General features: G+C 44.3%; 1 protein-coding gene across 1 annotated transcript in view; it reads left to right on the top strand.

Moving 5' to 3' along the window:
- Positions 1–18,629, top strand: part of TEAD4 (TEA domain transcription factor 4) — a 250,246-nt gene that overhangs the window by 151,967 nt on the left and 79,650 nt on the right. Inside the window, 2 exon segments of the mRNA XM_033951410.1 lie at positions 9,396–9,530; positions 15,515–15,558. Of these exon segments, the coding sequence (XP_033807301.1) occupies positions 9,396–9,530; positions 15,515–15,558 (179 nt within the window).

The raw sequence follows: 18,629 nt of genomic DNA, 5'->3' as shown, positions 1-18,629 counted from the left end.
TACTCGATCAAAAGCCTTCTCTGCATCTAAAGAAACAGAAAAGGCCGGATCATCCATTTTTTTTTTTGTCAAATTTAGCATATGAAAAGCCAATCTTGTATTATTTGAAGAATGTCTATGAACAACAAACCCTGTTTGGTGGACCCCAATAATATAAGGAAGAGCCTTGGCCAAGCGTAAAGCTAATAATTTTGCTAATATTTTCCCATCTACATTAATCAAAGAAATCGGCCTATAATTAGCAACCAACAAGGGATCTTTATTTGGCTTTGACAAAACAATAGTTAATGATTCTGCTATAGTACCTGTTATACAACCATTATTCAGTTGATCCTGATATGTGTGAGCAATGGAACCCTTTACACTTGTCTTGGTGGGGGAGAGTTCAAACGGTCAAAATGATGATCTTGCCGGTAATTTGTTACCAACTGGGTATGTTACCAATTTATTTTCAAGGGTCCTTTTACAAAAAGTTAAATATTATATTGACAAAATTTATTTGGCTAGGGAAGAAAGCAAGAATTGCTTTAGTATCTCTACAAAAACCAATTGCGGAGGGTGGGGTAAATTTTCCCAATTTTTATAGGTATCATCAAGCCTATATAATGCATCAAGGTATGTATTGGATCCTCTCTGAGCTCTTAGAACATTATCCAGACTGGCTATATCTTGTTTGGAAAATCATGTCCCCGATGAGACTGTCTCATATATTAAGTATTAAAATATCTAGGTATGCTAAGGATAATGTGATTTTATTGGACACATGGAAAACAATTAAATTTATTGATAAGTTAACAGATGTTCCCATAATAAAGTCTACTTTGCAGTCCTTATGGTTAAACTCCAAGATTCAAATAGGCGGTGCTGGGATCGCTTGGAAGAATTGGATGCAGGCAGGTATTCGGACATTAAATGACGTTATCTCTAATGGAAATCTGCTTGATTTTTCACAATTGCAACAGTCATTTGGAATTTTAAAATATATATATAACAATATAGGTGGTTGCAGTTGAAGCAGGCTATTCAGAGTGGGTTCCCTGAATGGAAAAATTTTAAAACATATTTTAACCTGCAAATCCTTTGCTACCAAACTGATTTAGTAGGTCATCAGGCTGCTCACTGGAACAAATTGATTTCTGAATTTTTGCATAAAAAGCCAAAAAATAGTCTTAGAGACATCTGGAGCATCATAGAAACATAGAAATAGACGGCAGATAAGGGCCACGGCCCATCTAGTCTGCCCACCCCAATGACCCTCCCCTACCTTTCTCTGTGAATAGATCCCACGTGTCTATCCCATTTGGCCTTAAAATCAGGCACGCTGCTGGCCTCAATAACCTGAAGTGGAAGACTGTTCCAGCGATCAACCACCCTTTCAGTGAAAAAGAATTTCCTGGTGTCCCCGTGCAGTTTCCCGCCCCTGATTTTCCACGGATGCCCCCTTGTTGCCGCGGGACCCTTGAAAAAGAAGATATCTTCTTCCACTTCGATGCGGCCCATGAGATACTTGAATGTCTCGATCATGTCACCCCTCTCTCTGTGTTCCTCGAGTGAGTACAGCTGCAACTTATCCAGCCGTTCCTCGTACAGGAGATCCTTGAGTCCCGAGACCATCCGGGTGGCCATTCTCTGGACTGACTCCAGTCTCAGCACATCCTTACGGTAATGCGGCCTCCAGAATTGCACACAGTATTCCAGGTGGGGCCTCACCATGGATCTATACGATGGCATAATGACTTCAGGCTTACGGCTGACGAAACTCCTGCATATGCAACCTATGATTTGCCTTGCCTTGGATGAAGCTTGCTCCACTTGATTGGCAGTCTTCATGTTCTCACTGACGATCACCCCTAAGTCTCGTTCTGCTACCGTTCTTGTTAGGATCTCGCCATTAAGGGTGTAAGTCTTGCATGGATTTTGGCTGCCCAGGTACATAACTTTGCATTTTTTGGCATTGAAGCTGAGTTGCCAGGACCTAGACCAGCGCTCCAGTAGGAGTAGGTCGTGCATCATGTTGTCGGACATTGAATTTATGTCTGTTGTGCTTTTGCCCACTACATTGCTTAGTTTGGCGTCATCGGCGAATAATGTTATTTTACCTCGCAGCCCTTCTGCCAAGTCTCTTATAAAGATGTTGAATAGGATCGGGCCCAGGACCGAGCCCTGCGGCACTCCACTGATTACCTCCGTCATTTCAGAGGGGGTGCCGTTCACCACTACCCTCTGAAGCCTACCTCCAAGCCAGTTCCCAACCCATTTCGTCAATGTGTTGCCCAATCCTATAGAACTCATCTTGCTCAGCAACCTGCGGCATGGTATGCTATCGAATGCTTTACTGAAGTCGAGATAAAACAGTATATTTCTGTGTCTCATTGGCCACGAATTTTGACTTGGAGATTGAAATGTACAGCGTCAGCATCTATGAGACAAACATGGTTATTTTTGTTACATAGGATTTTCTGGACCCCAGTTCGATTAAATAAAATAGATAGTTCTAAGTCTAATAGATGCTGGCATTGTCATACTGGTATAGGGACTTTGGATCACCTGTTGTATTTTTGTCCGTTTATATTAATATATTAGAAGTCAATTTGGGGACAAATAAATTTAGTACTAGATTCAAATGTTCCAATGTCATATGAGGCTATAATTTGTGGAACAATTTTACATGTGAAACCCACTCTAGATAAATATAAGAGTCGTCTATTTATGATCCTAACAGGTATAGCCATTCAATTGATTACAAGTAATTGGAAAAGCCATGATAGAATTAATTATACATTTTGGTGGGTGAATGTGTGTACCACATACAGATACAAATGAATTAACGCAGAATGTAGGGGTTTTAGTGAAGTATTTAATAAAATTTGGAGCCCATTGACTAAATTTGTAAAAACATAATAATGTATTTTCATCATATATCTTCTTTTCTTTGGTTTATTTATCTTTACACATCCAGGGGGGTGGGGGGTTGGAGGGAGGGGAATAAATATTGATAGTGATATTTGGGTAACTTTATTCTTTATTTGTATTGTATGTTAGGATATATTATGATATTATTATATGCAGGAAAATGAAATTATTGAATGATATTTATGTTACCTGTTTAGATAATAGTGGAATATGTGGAATATCTTTTGTTCTTTCATTTGCATGACACTGTTTTTGATTAAAAATCAATAAAGAATTTAAAAAAATAATAATTTTTAAAATTTTCTCAATAATACTCTTTTTTTAGTTTGAATATTTTATTGATTTTAATATACAATGTACAATACCTGTCAATAATACTCTTAATTCAGAAGTACAGACCCTTCTTTTTCAAAACTAAGGTCAGTACTACTGTACCAGCTGCATTTTAACAATTCATGCAACAGTTCATCCACCAATTGCAACAAATGGCCTCTTTTACAAAGCCGTGCTAGCGGCTGTGCTGCGCTAACGGCCCCGAAGCCCATAGAGATTTAAAGGGCTTCGGGGCTGTTGCCACGCGGCAGCCGCTAGCGTGGCTTTCTAAAAGAGGCCGAAAGTAACTTATCTTGTTGTTTGAAGCTCCAGTCACTCCGTTTAACCACAGACGTTTCACACTTGCAGTGTATTTCTTCGTATGTCTTTTTCAAAGTGTTAAAGTTTTAAAATGGGACTGAGAGACTGTCTGTGCCACTGAAAATTAAGCAGGCACAGCTAGCGTTTTGCAGGTCCACTTCTTCCTTCTGCTGCTTCACATTTTATTTCTTGCATCCATTTTGATCCGTTCTGGTCTGAATTTTCCATGTGATGCATGGGGAGGGGGGTCTAAGGCCCTGATTGGGAGGTGCCTTAGCCAATCAGGGATTTCCTTAGTAGGAGCCTAAGGAAGTCCCTGATTGGCCAAAACAATGGATCGGTAAAACCGATGCTAAATAGCCAAGCAATGTAAGTGAATCAGTCGCTTGGCTATTTTGCACTGGGTTTTTACTAATTTGCATGGCCTGATCAGAAAATGGGTGATCTAGGTGAAAAACACATGGTGGGCCGTTTAGTGAATCGAGTTGGTTAGCAGCAAACATTGCTAAACCTGTGAAAACAGGTTTAGCAATGATTTCTGACTTTGGTGAATCTAGCCCATAATAGGTAATAGTCAGGATCTTGAAAGGGATCTTGTAAGTCACAGGGAGCCAGTGCTCAACCATTAAGGGGGGAGTGTAACCTGATTAAACTTCTTTAGTTGCCAAGATATGAAATTCACCATTTCACCAAATACAGTGAATGATCTCAGCTTCCAAAGATGATGCAGGCAATTATGAATCAGGACTGAATCCAAATGATCATGCAGCCATAGTACAGTAATGAGCCAGAATACAAAAACACAAACATAATGAAAACATCAGGTGATAATAACCATAAAAACTGTGATAATGAGGAGCCCACTGGGGCTCTAACTGGGAGTAAAAAGATTTTCCATATGTTCTGACACCCACACTGCCAACAGCTGAATTAAATGATGTGGGTAAAAAAAATACTGCAAATTGATTAGGATCCAAATCGAGCTGTAAGTTTACCACAAGAAAACCTGTTTTATAAAACATTTATAATCTCAAATGGTCAAATGAAATCTGCAGCCGATTAACATAGCACTTAAAGGGCTGAAATACAATATTCTGTGTATTGTGTAAAAAATCTAAAATGGGTATAAATTGTTTCTAGAAAATAAAACTACATTTGTATATACAAACACTGTAGACAAAATTCACCTTTCTACTGAGATACTTTCATATGTGGTGCAGAAATAGGGTGTCAGGTCAAAACCGCGGAAGACAAAGGCGCACGCCGACAACTGAGCGCAGCGCGGAGGTGCGCGCCGAAGAAAATAACTGTTTTTAGGGGCTCCGACGGGAGTGTGTGTGTGGGGGGGAACCCCCCACTTTACTTTATACAGATCGTGCCGCGTTGTGGGGGCGTTGTGGGGGGGTTTGGAGGGTTGTAACCCCCCACATTTTACTGAAAACTTCACTTTTTCCCTAAAAACAGGGAAAAAGTTAAGTTTACAGTATAATGAGGGGGTTACAACCCCCAAAACCACCCACAACGCCGCTATGATCTGTATTAAGTAAAGTGGGGTAGCTCCCCAACAAAAACCCCCGTCGGAGCCCCTAAAAACTGTCATTTTCTTCGGCGCGCGCCTCCGTCTTGCGCTCAGTTGTCGGCGCGCGCCTTTGTCTTCCGCGGTTTTGTCTATGAACCAGAAAAAGATGAATAAATGTCATTGCATTTTGCTGAATAGGCAGTTTAAAAATCTTGCATGTTGACATCTAGATTCTTAAATTGAAATCTAAGGGCTCCTTTTACTAAGTTGCACTAGTGTTTTTAGCGCGCGCTGAAGATTAGGGCGCGCTAACCCCGCGCTACACCAAAAATACTAACGCCAGCTTTATGGAGGCGTTAGCATGTAGCGTGCACGGCATTGTAGTGCGCGCTAAAACCGCTAGCACACCTTAGTAAAAGGAGCCCTAGATGAAGAACAAGATTGATAGATACAATGCGCTAAAAAGTGGTCTGCGCTATCCCCAGCGTGAATCTTTTCTGTGCACTATGGCCACTTTTAGTGTTGCTAGTATATGGCTGAATTTCTTATTTCTGCAATAATGGCCACATGCTAATTTTCCCACTAGCACATGGCCATTATCGTATGAGCACTTATCAGCACTTATTTTGTAAATGGTACATTACATTACATTACATTAGGGACTTCTATTACGCCTATACCTTGCAGTTCAAGGCAGATTACAAAAGAGCTAACTGGACATTTCCAGTGAAGTTACAACAGTTTGGGGGTTTTTGGGGGGTTTTTTGGTTACAAGGGAGGAGAGGTACCTGGATTAATTCCGGAAGAACTTGCAAATTGGATATTACGTTACTGTGTGATATAACAAATAGATTACAGTTAAGAGTACAAATAAGATTACATTATATTTCAGGGATCTGAATACTTGGTTGGTGTTTTGGGGAGGAAGAGATTATTTAAGTAGAGGTTTTGGGGGAGAATTTATCTAGGAGGAGGGGGAAGGGTTGGGTTAAGATATCTGGATAAATTTTTTTGAAAAGTAGGGTTTTGATTTCTTTTCGAAAAGTTTTGAAGTCGCCCGTTGCCGTCAACAGGTTGGAGATGGAGTGGTTAAGTTTTGCTGCTTGTGTCGCCAGAAGGTTATCAAACATCTTTTTGCGCTGAGTGCCCTTGAGTGCAGGGAAGGCAAAAGGGTTCGGAGTTCTTCTTTGTCTTGAGGTGAGGTAAGGGCTCACACACTAATTCTGTGCTAATTAGTTAGCACATGGGAATATCCATGTGCTAACTGATTAGCATAGCCTTACCCACTCTCTGCCCCTAAACATCACCCACTGCAAAACAATTTTTTTTAAAGTAGGGCTGCAAGAAGCTTAAAAATTTTAATCACGTACGATTAAAACGTTTAATCAAAATGCCCCTCTGCCCCTCCCCTTCCCTGGTACATCTCTCTTCTTTGTTCCATCCCCCATATATATATACTGTATATATAAAATCTTACCTATACATGTAAATGCAACATGGTCTGCCTTCTCTTTCTCTGTCCTCTAAAAACATCTGCCCTCTCCTTTTCTGTACTCGCTCTCCCTTCTAATTGCATCCAATGTCTACCCTCTCCTCTGCATTCTATCTCCTCTTTCTATCAACATCTGCCCCCCTCTCTTCTTCTGTAGTAAATTCCCCCCTCTCCCCCCCAAAAAGAGGGCTCACCTGTTGGCAGGAGTGGAGCAGACAGTTACAGTGGCCCAAGGTTGGAGAAAAGCTGCGGGAACAGGCGTCAAGGCAGCTGTGGGGTGGTGACTCATAAAAGTTGCATCATCAGCATTGCATGGCCGGCTTGGTGCAAGGCGTTGAGCATCTGTGCATGCTCAAGGCCCGCCGACTGACTTCTGTCCTCTCCAAAACAAAGCTGGATGTAACTTCCTGTTTCTGGGTCTGGAAGAGCCAGTCTTCGGCCTGCCTTATTAATCATGATTAAATAGTTTAGCGGGCGTTAAAAACTGAATGCGCTCTGTTTTTTAACATGTGAGTAGTGCGTGCACATACAGAAACTACCACGGGATACCTGAGTGTGCTCTATGGTTGTACAAGTGCAACTGTGATAAGTATGTTAGTGCTTACTGCCACTTAGTAAAAGGGCCCCTTAATTCCAATTTCTTTTTTTAATTTTGAAATATGTTTTATTAAATTTAGACATAATAGGGCCTGATACAAACACATGTGATGTGGCACTGAACATATATAATTATTTAAAATAAAAACAGTGGACAAGATGCTTAGTTGGCCTTATTTTATAAAGACTCCTAGGCACCTTTGTGAAATATTAACTCAAATCAACAGCAATAGTGCTTACATTGAACGTATAGACATTACACCTGCTCATAATCTTACTATATTATGGGACAATAAAGATAATAGTATTAGGGGAAATTCATTGAATCACTGGTATACCAAGCATATTTGACACCTGGGGCCAATCATTTTTTAACCCTTCCCTCCTCTATATAAAAAATTATTTTTAGTAGTCACACAACAAGGGTTCACCTAAGAAAAGGCAGCATGGAGGAAGGAGTGGCATAGTAGTTAAAACTACAGCCTCAGTACCCTGAGGTTTTGGGTTTGAATCCCGCCCTACTCCTTGTGACCCTGTGCAAGTTACTCAATCCTCCATTGCCCCAGATATGTTAGATAAATTATGAGCCCACTGGGACAGATAGGGAAAATTCTTGAGTGCCTGATTGTAAACCGCTTTGATAGGCGGTATATAAATATCGTATTTTTTGCTCCATAAGACACACTTTTTCTACCCCCAAAAAGGGGGTGAAAAAGTGGGCGCGTCTTATGGAGCAAATACACCTCCCCCTGCCCCGGTACCTTTTTTAAACTGGCGGTGGTCCAGCATGGCCTCCTGTTGGACGGCAGCCTTTCTCACTACAGAGTGGCGCATAAGGCAGGAGCGCAACCTTTGCGCTTCCTGCCTGGTCCCGTGCCGCTCTGATTGGCTGCCATCAGTTCTTACGTACAGTCCCATTGGTGCCCGGAACCAGATATCGGATAAGTGATTTTTGAAATTGTTTTTAAGTTAATGCACCAATGGGACTGCAATTTTTGGATGTCTACACTATTTATGCTATTGGATTCATTTGAAGATTGCAACAAGTTGTGTGCAGTGACTGAAAATTTGAGGCTTCATTTAAAATCTCTCAGTCCAAGTTGATATCTACTTTATATTTTCTGAGCACACTTTTTTGGATACAAAATGAAAACTATTCCTTGAACGAGGTATAATAAGTTATATAAACAATTTACATAATTGTTCTATAGCTGTTTTACTGTAGGCATTCACAAGGGGCACGATCTGGGTGGAGTGTGGGCAGAGTTGCAAGATCCATGCATTGATTATAATATATGCTAATCTATGCATACATTTACACTTGCTGTTGCTGCTAGATTTGTGCTAGTATTTTGCATAGTTACATGGCGGGTCATTTTCGATATGATGCCTAAATCCAAGTTTAGACGTTTTGCGGAAAGCATCCAAAAATCTAGTAGCTAACAAGACCATTTTCAAAACAAGAAATGCCTATCTTTTTGCTTCAAAAATGGTCATTTCCTAGATGTGTTTGTCCCCCGTGCGTCTATCTTTTTGAACCATTTTTGTACCCCCCCCCCACCCCAACCAAATGATAAATTCACACAAACAGCCATTTGGACATAGGAGAGCGCAGCATTGTCAGTAAATTGGCTACACAGACATCCTAGCAAAGCAGTGGGGCACCTTAGGGGGCAGAGCAGTGAACTTCACATAAAAGGTCCCGATTCATAGTCAAAAACGGGCAGGACAATCGAGCACCAACAATACAGAGCAGACAATCGCGCGCCGGACTTAAATTTAATTTTAAAGTGCTACGAGGGGTTGGGGGGGATGGGAAGGGAACCCTGTAGTTAAGTTAGTACTGTTTGCGCTGCCGTTGGGTGAGGGTGCTGGGGGGGAACCCCCATTATAGAGGGAAGAGACGTTCCTTCCATTTGGTTGAAGGTTAAGTTTTAGTTTTGTTTAGTTTAACCCACAGAAACTCGTAATAATGATTAAAGATGTAACATGTTCTACCCAAGCTTTGTATGTAGATATGATTTTGTAAAGTTATATGCAAATTTTAACTCGCTTAGAACCTCGATATGTGAGGATTTGTCAGGATATAAGTTGACACATAGCATAACTTTATTTTGCATAAGTAAGCTTTTGAAAACTTTGACCACAGTCTGTCTGCAGTAACTGGTTTATCTTTCTGGGTGAGACTTCTGCTTACATGCACTCATAGTTGTGAGCGCTAAGTGTATTCCTTCTTTCTAGGATCAGGCTGCTAAAGATAAAACCCTCCAGAGCATGGCCAACATGTCCTCCGCGCAAATCATCTCTTCCACTGCCTTCCAGACCAAGATGGCATTGCAACGTTTGCCACGACCAGCCTACCCAACTGTTTCTGGAGTAAGTTAAATTTCTAGTGCTTATCTGTATTCACACTGATGCAAATCCTGATTCACTCTATGAATTTTTTAAATAAATGATTTATATGTTGTTTAGTGGATCTAGTATAGTGTCCTGCAAACCTGGAGGGCATCTAGAAATGTGCAGACGTCAATGTGATGATGTCACGTGCATGCATGACGTCATCACGTTGACGGGCATGTGCGGAGGCCCTCTAGACGGGGCCCTGAGCCTGCTATTACTACACCGGTAGAGGGGCACTGGAGGAAGAGAGGTGAAGAGAGGAGCCAGCAAGGAGGAGAGACGCCGGTTCACTGCTTACAGGATGTGCCTCTCACCACAAGAAGCACGTCCTGTAAGCAGTCAGCTGGCGCTGGCGCCTCTCCTCCTCGCTGGCATCGCAGCAAGCCCAGAATCTCACCGTGGTACACAGTTTGTGATACACTGATCTAGTATTTGTGAAAGCTTCTGAACTGACAAAACAACGAACATCAAAGTTTCCATCTCTGTAGGCTGTGCCCCTGAACTCTGTACTAGAGGCCAGTTGTCTTTTTCAGATTCATCTAGTCCTTTTAAGACTGACAATTCAAGAGTCAATTATAATGGAAGTATTTACCCGGAAAGAAATGGTTGGTGACCCCCCCAATTCATTCCAACTTACACTGTTGCTGACATGTGACAGACATTAAGGAGTTTATGACCTAAACATTTTTCCTATAGATACAGGGAGGAGAGAGTTTTAACATTTATTTCTGCACATAAAGCAGTATTTTTATGTGTGAAAATAGGCACTTATAAAATGTGTATATGATATACAGTATTTTGTGGCTGGGCCGGGCCCTTGGCTAGCGAAAGACCCGTCTCGGACCACAGGCCAGATTTTGGGCGCCTTTGATTTGGTTAGTGAAAAGAAAAACACGGAGTTTCCTGGATTCAGTTCAAAATAAGGTTTACTCTTTCTTAGTCCACAAAGAATTCCCCCCCCAAACTATCAGGTTTAAATCCAGTAATAATTTCAATGCAGTTCCGTCTTCACTGGGTTTGCTGTGTAAAGCATTCATTCTCATTATTGTATTTCATTTCAAAGTTCATTGCCGTTAGGCTTCCTTTGCCCCTAATAACCCAGGCCAAAATATTAAAGTTTCTGCAGGTTCCTGGGTCTCCACTTCCTCAGTACAATGACTGGTACATTCTAGCCAGTCCAGAAACAAAACAAAACAAAAAAAAAACAACCCCAAACTTTTCATTGGCTTTCCAACTTCTCAGTTTCATTGCCTTTATTTCTTGGGACCTCTCCCGTTTTACCTAGCAGTGGGGGTGGAAACAAACAACCCTTCCTGTGCATACAGTTGTTTTATGCCCCATCCGAGTGGCAACTTGGAAGTTTATTCAGGGAACTGCCAATCTCCCTGGTTCTCCTTGTCAGCACTCTTCAGCGCGCATGCACGCACCCAGCTCATGGGCTGGAGAAACGTTTGAAAGAGCAGTTCTGATAAACAGTTGGTGTTTGTATGGCTCTCCCACTCTATATTACTGGAGTCACATTCATAATCAGTTATTTCTATACCTTCTTCGTTTACATTTTCCATTTCCCCTCCCCCTTCATGAGAGTTAGAGGAGCTGTCTTACCAAGCTTCCCCTTACCCCTCTGAAGCATACGGTAACTTTGCCTTTCCCTTACAAATCCCTCTGCAAGGTCCCAGTACTTAGCTGCTTGGGGAATTTCTGTTTGTCCTTCTCTGGGTGGCAAAGAGCTGCCTTTCTGTCTCTGTGGATGGAATGTCCAGCATGGAGCTGTGTGCTAGAGAGCTGCATGGGAACGGGGACGACAGGGATCCCGCGGGTTTCCCCCTTCATGTCGCGGGGATCCCGTGGGGACGCCCCCTAGGGTCGCGGGGATCCCGTGGGGACACCCCCTAGGGTCACGGGGATCCCGTGGGGACGCCTCCGAGGGTCGCGGGGTTCCTGCGGGGCTGGATGTATTCAGCCGCGAGGCTCGTCTACCTACCTGCCCTGCCGCACACAGCTGAACGGAAGTCTTCCTGATGTCAGCGCTGACATCGTGAAGACTTCCGTTCGGCTGTGTGCTGCGGCAGGGCAGGCAGGGAAAAGGCAGTGGTACAAGGCGGGGGGCAGTCCGCCCCGGGTGCAGCACAGCCAGCCAGGTCCCCCGACCGACCGACAACAGGCCCGGTCCATCAAACCTCCCTGCCCTGTAGCCGCAAATCTAAATTACTTTCTTACAGCAGCTTCAATACTCCAGCTGCTGTAAGAAAGTAATTTAGATTCGCGTCTACAGGGCAGGGAGGTTTGTTGGACCGGGCCTGTTCTGTTGTCAGTCGGGCAGGTAAGCGCCACAAAGGTAAGGTGCAGGGAGGGAGAAAGGGAGGAAAGGTGGAGTGGAGAGGAAAAGGCGCTTAAGGTAAAACTGAGGGGGGAGAAGGACACTGAAAGCACTGGGGAAGACAAAAGGGTGGAGAAGAACGCTGAAAGGACATGGGGAAGATGGGGGGGGGGGAGAAGGACGCTGACAGGACATGGGGCAGATGGGGGGAGGGAGAAGGACGCTGAAAGGAAATGGGGAAGAGAGAGTGGGGAGAAGACGCTGGCAGGGAAGAAGACAGAGATGCCAGACTATGGAGGGAGTGGAGGGAAGAAGATGGGTGCCAGACCAATTTGGAAGGGGGGAGAAAGGGAGGCACAGTAATAGAGCAAATAGAAGATGCATTGAGAAGAGAGACAGTGGTTGGAAGGAATTGAATGAGAACATGAGGAAAGCAGAAACCAGGCAACAAAGGTTTTTTGCTTTAGGATAAAGTAATATATTAGTTGTGTTGATAAAAATTTATAAACATTAGAGGCTTTGGTAGAGACCCGTTTACACAGTATGTATTCTTCCCAATTAATATTTCCAAATTAATAAAGTCTTTTTGCTTATTTGTAAATGGGTTTCTACCAGAGCCTTTAATTCAGTAGCATAATTAAATGAAATAACTATTTCTGTAGTTTATAGGGACGGGTGGGGACAGAGGGGATTCCTCGCGGGGACGGATGGGGACGGAGGGGATTCCTCACTGGGACGGGAGGGGACGGGGGGATTCCTCACGGGGACGGGTGGGATTCCTCATGGGGACGGGTGGGATTCCTCACGGGGACGGGTGGGACTTTGGCGGGGACGGGTGAGATTTCTGTCCCCGCGCAACTCTCTACTGTGTGCTGGGTTTGAATCTCTCTTCCAGCCTCAGTTGGGTTTAATTTATTCCCATTCTTCTGAAGGCTTACATGCTTGCAGCTTCCCAGGTGTATCCCCATCCCCTTCTGGGTTGATTCTCTGTTTCACAGCTTGGTTTTGCATGGAAACTTCTCTGCTCTTGGGAAAGGAATAAACTTGTGGTTTGGGAGCCCTCCCTACTAGGTTTCCTGGTGGATGGCTCTCTTGTTTTAACCCTGCTTGTTTTACTCTGCCTAAAACCCTATTCTCTGGCTGCTGAACTGGCTTAGCTTTAGGGATTGAGGGTTTTAGAGCAGGAGTTTTCCTCATGACAGGTGCTTCCCTGTCACAATATACATAAGTTATTCACATACAGGCCAATATTCAGTGCTATATAGCTGTCTGGGAACGGCTCTCGTTTGGCTAAACAGCACATGGTGGGCTATGTGCCAATATTCAGAGGCAGATAGCTATTTCCCGCTGAATATCTGGGTCAGCAGATTGCTGGTGACTGGATATGTCACGTGTGGACTGGTTGGCCCTGATTCTACAAAGTGCGTCCCGATTTTAGGCAGCTGTAGGCGTCCTACAGCTGTCTAATCAGCCAATCGGGATGCACGTTTTTAAAAAAAATGCTCCCCAGGCAGGCCGCCTATATTGAAGGCGCCTCCGGGAGCCTAGGGAGGCCCGCAAGACGCCTAAGCTCGCCTAAGGGCCTTAGGCGAACCTAGGCGGCCCTACGCGTCTCCCTAGTAGAGGAAGAGACGCTTACAATGTAGGCCAACAAAATGCTGGTCTACATTGTAAGTAGACGCGGCCGCTATTCTTATTGCGGCAAGGGATCTCTCTGCCGCTATAAGTATAGCGGGCCGCGGCTGCCTGTCCGATCGCTGGCAGGAGGGTGCCCAAACCCTCCTGCCAGAAGATGCCCCCTCCCCCGACACTACCGATCGCTGGCAGGAGGGTGCCCAAACCCTCCTGCCAGAAGATGCCCCCCCCCGACAATATCGATCGCTGGCAGGAGGATGCCCAATCCCTCCTTCCCGAAGACGCATCCTCCCCCCCCGCGCTAACAGCCCCCAAACCTCCACCCCACCAAACTAACCTTTTCTTTTGGCCAGACGGGTCTTGCCCGTCCAGCTGGCAGGCCCGCCTCGTCGAAATGAGGCGGGCCCGACCCTTCCCGGCCCATCCCACCGAAGCCTAAGGCCTGATTGGTCCAGGCTTCTAGAGCCTGGGCCAATCAGGCCTTAGGCATAGCGGGTCCGCCCATCCCCACTAAGTCTAAGGCCTGATTGGCCCAGGCTATGTCTCAGCTGGCCAAATCTAAACTGGAAATTCAATGCTGGTCGCTGGATATGGCGCCGGCATTGAATTTCCAGTTTCACCGTGGATTGCGGGAAACAGCCAACAGCCACCAGCCAGATATAACTTTATCACAGCTAAGTAGAGGCATTCCCGGATGCTGACTTGAGAGAGGTTTATACATATCGGGGTAAGTATTCAGCCTGTGGTGGCAGTCAGCATTTGTTTTGTAGCCACCACTAGTGTAATGCTTCATATATTCAATGCCGAGTCATGATCGGACACTAGCATTGAATATCCAGGTTTATCCAGTTAAGTGTAATATTAAGAACTTAGCACCTAAGCAACACTGGATAAAGACAGGACTGTCTTTTGTAGTCCAATTTATCTGGTTAACTTAGGCGGTTAAGTAAGTGCCACTGAATATATTCGGTTAGCCCTGGACAAGTGATTTAAATGGCCAGAAGCCTCTCCTGGCCTTTTAAATCACTTTGAATATCAAGCCCATTGTTTTTGCTTTTTTAATTCAGAGGGCTGTCACTAAGGCTAACTGAATAGAAAGCCTAGAGCAGGGCTTCCCAATTCCAGTCCTTGAGATCTACTGGTAGGCCAGGTTTTCAGGATATCCACAATGAACATGCATGACACAGATTTGCATACCAAGAAGGCAGGCATATTCTTTGTGGATATCCTGAAAACCTGGCCTGCCAGTAGATCTCGAGGACTGGAATTGGGCAGCCCTGGCCTAGAGTAAATAAGCATGTGCAGAATATGTTGCAAATCATCCTACCCCTGTATGATCCGCACAAGCTCCTTCTACTTCCCTGCCCCCCACCTTCCATTACAATCATTTTTCTCTTCCTCCTGCTAGCAGGAAGAGTGCAATATTTCTTACCTGTATCTGCCTCCTTTCAGCGTCCTTCTCCCCCCCCCATCTGCCCCATGTCCTGTCAGCGTCCTTCTCCCCCCCATCTTCCCCATGTCCTTTCAGCGTTCTTCTCCACCCCTTTGTCTTCCCCAGTGCTTTCAGTGTCCTTCTCCCCCCTCAGTTTTACCTTAAGCGCCTTTGCTAGTTTCAGTCTGAAGCCTGAATGCATAGCACAAGCATGTCCCGTAAGAGTGCAAGCCCATGTGTAATTCCCACGAAACTGGCAGAAGAAGCAGCTGATACAGATAAGTAATAGATCCCCCCTCTCCCCACATACACTACCACCACCAATTGTGGAACCTGGAATGATTGCCCCACTTTGACCCCTTCTTTAGGACTGCCTTGCTTTGTATTACAACCAGTTTATAAGGTTAAAAAACTGCTTTCCATCAACTGTATAAGGGTAAAGAATAGTTTTGACCTTCTCATAAATTTTTGAATCCTCAATTGATTAATGTGATAAAACCTGTGCTGTCCTTTGTGTTACCCAATACTGGGGGGTTTTTTGTATTTGTTTTTACTTTTTTTTATGTTTTGCAGTTCTGGCAAGGGCCATTATCAGGTCAAGCTGGGTCTTCTCAAGAGTGAGTTCTGTTCGGTCTTCCAGATGTATAATGTCTGTAAATATTGATCTCCCTTCCCCAGTCTAATGCTTCCTTTCAGACAGATATAGGTGACATTTTTATCAGCTCCCTAAACCCTTTTTCTGTGGTCTGCAGTAATAAGTGAGAGTCAGTGATGATGTTATATTTAAAGAGCATTTTTCCTTGGTACCCTGCAAAAAATAACTGGACCACTAATCAGAAACCACTGTTGGCGGTATATAAAAAAATAAATTATTATTATTATTATTACTCGTGAATATCAAAGAGGTTACTTTTATAAACCTTACACACCAGTTAGACATTTATAAATGGAATATACACATATGTGGTGGTTTTATAAAAGGATGCAAGATAAATATATAAGTAAGAGCACTTGGGTGGGGGGGGATTGGCTGTCTGAGACATAGCCGGGGCTATGCTGATATTTATCAGCTGGCCAGCTAAGTTCTAGTGACCAAAGATAGACTTACTTTGTAGGCGAGTCTTATCTGGTCACTGAACTTAGCCAGCAAGCCAATAAATGTTGGTGGTGACCCTCTATGTTGTGCAACATAGCTGGTCACCGGGATATTCAGAGGAAGATAGCCGGCTATCTCCCGCTGAATATCGGCAAATAGCTGGCTATGTGCTATTTGGCCAGCCAGATGGTGCTGAATATTGTCCGCCATGTGTATATTGTGGGGGTAATATTTAGTCCTCAGATACCTAAGGGGAGGGGCCTTAGGCATCTGAGCTAATCAGGGCCTTAGGCTTCTCCCTTTGAATCCCATGTGATGCATGGGGGAGGGGCCTAAGGTCCTGATTTGCTCAGACGACAGCCCTTAAGCCCCTTCCTGTGTGGCTTCTGAAAATTGCTGTCTTTTGACTCTCTCTGTCTGTGTTGGTTTAAGAGTGCTCACCTGTAACTGAGAAAGAAAACAAATGTAGAATGGAATAAGTTGAGTGACACAAATGAATGCTCCTGCTGCTCTAATTTACCAATTCATAGGAGCTGCATGATTTGTTGTGTCTAAGGTGACCATACATCCCGTTTTAAAAGGGACCGTCAAATTTTTAGATCCCCTGTCCCATTGTCCCCACACACAGCTTCGGGATGCCAAAATGTCCCGTTTTCAGAGACAGCGTCCCAAAGCTGTGCGTGGGGACAATGGGACATGCGATCGCTTCCTCTTCCTCCCTGCCGCTGTTTGCCAGCCTCCCTCCTTCCTTCCCTCCAGCGCTGATTCAAACCTCCCCCTAGTCTGCCACCGCTGCAGCTGCTTGCCGCCCAGAAAAGGAAGGTCCAGGCGCCAGCCCACAAGCCTTCTTCCCGATGTCAATTCTGACATCAGAGAGGAAGTTCCAGGTCAGCCAGGCAGCGATTGGACATAGGAAGGAGGCACTGGGGGCACCAAGTATATGGGAAGGGGCACTAAGGACATAGGAAGGAGCACTGGGGGCACTAAGGACATAGGAAGGAGGCACTGGGGGCACTAAGGACATAGGAAGGAGCACTGGGGCCACTAAGGACATAGGAAGGGGCACTAAGGACATAAGAAGGAGGCACTGGGGGCACTAAGGACTTAGGAAGGAGCACTGGGGCCACTAAGGACATAGGAAGGGGCACTAAGGACATAGGAAGGAGGCACTGGGGGCACTAAGACCATAGGAAGGAGAAACTGAGGGCACTAAGAACATAGGAAGGGGCACTAAGGACATAGGAAGGAGGCACTGGGGGCACTAAGGATATAGGAAGGAGGCACTGGGGGCATAAAGGACATGAGAAGAGGCACTAAGGACATAGGAAGGAGGCACTGAGGGCACTAAGGATATAGGAAGGGGCACTAAGGACATAGGAAGGAGGCACTGGGGGCACTATGGACATAGGAAGGAGGAACTGAGGGCACTAAGGATATAAGAAGGGGCACTAAGGACATAGGAAGGAGGCATTGGGGGCACGAAGGACATGGGAAGGAGGCACTGGGGGCACTAAGGACATAGGAAGGAGGCACTGGGGGCAGGGCAGGATTAATTCTTATAGGGCCCCTAGGCACACAAGTACACTTGGCCCCCTTGGCCCTGCCCTGCCCTGCCACTATCCCGCCCCCCACCCTGGCTATGTCCTGCCCCCATTTATCTGTTTTCTTATTTACTTCTTTATTTCCACTTGTATTTTTTTAAAATTCAAAACAAACAAAGATTAGCATACCAGTGCACAGTTTTTCTTCTATGCAACCCCCAAACATCTCTGAACAAATCCCCCTTCCTTCCCTTCCCATCTACTTACCCAGGACTTTAACTCTGAACCCTTTCCATGCATATATAAAAGTGTTCAAATATTTGTAAAGCAGTAATACTATCCGAAATATAAGTCTATATTAATAACCAAGTTTACAATGCCTCTCAACTGCCTCACTCTACATCAACCAACTGTAACCCATATGTATGTATAAACAACCAAATCTGTAACTCCTCTAGTACGTTCCACTTCATGTATGTTAACTTGCAACGAAACAACAAGGCAAGCAGTCCACCAAAGAATCCAACATGAAACAAAAGAAGATTGGCAGAAAATAAGGAGATTCAAATCAGGTTAATTCAAAGTGCTCCCAAGAACCATGCCTGATGCATTTCACCAAACAAGGCTAGTCAATGCTAACAAAAAAAACATGTCTTACAAGCAGATCACAGAAAACACCTTCACCTAGTATGGAATATGTAATCACAAACTAACCTCTCCCCCCTTTTACAAAACTGTAGTATGTTTTTTAGCTAAAAAATGCTCTACAGTTTTGTAAAAGGGGGGATAAAATAGAAATACGTAGACAAAGGTTAAATAAAACCACCAAGAAGCTGGACTCTGCATAGAATGCAGCGATGCATGTCCTCTAAAGCAAAAAAATAAATAAATAAATTGAAATTTTTTTTCTACCTTTGTCTTGTCTGGTTCCTGCTCTCCTCATCTTCTTGTCAATATCTTCCTTTCATCTTCTGTCCTTCTGTGCCACTTCCGGAAACTGTATGCCTCCCCCTTACATCTTTCCTTTCACCCTCATTGGTCTGGCATCCAT

This window comes from Geotrypetes seraphini, chromosome 7, assembly GCF_902459505.1.
Source record: "Geotrypetes seraphini chromosome 7, aGeoSer1.1, whole genome shotgun sequence".
In the NCBI taxonomy this organism is placed as follows: Eukaryota; Metazoa; Chordata; class Amphibia; order Gymnophiona; family Dermophiidae; genus Geotrypetes; species Geotrypetes seraphini.
The sequence above is the reverse complement of the archived record's forward strand: the minus strand, read 5'-3'. Positions and strand labels throughout refer to the sequence as shown.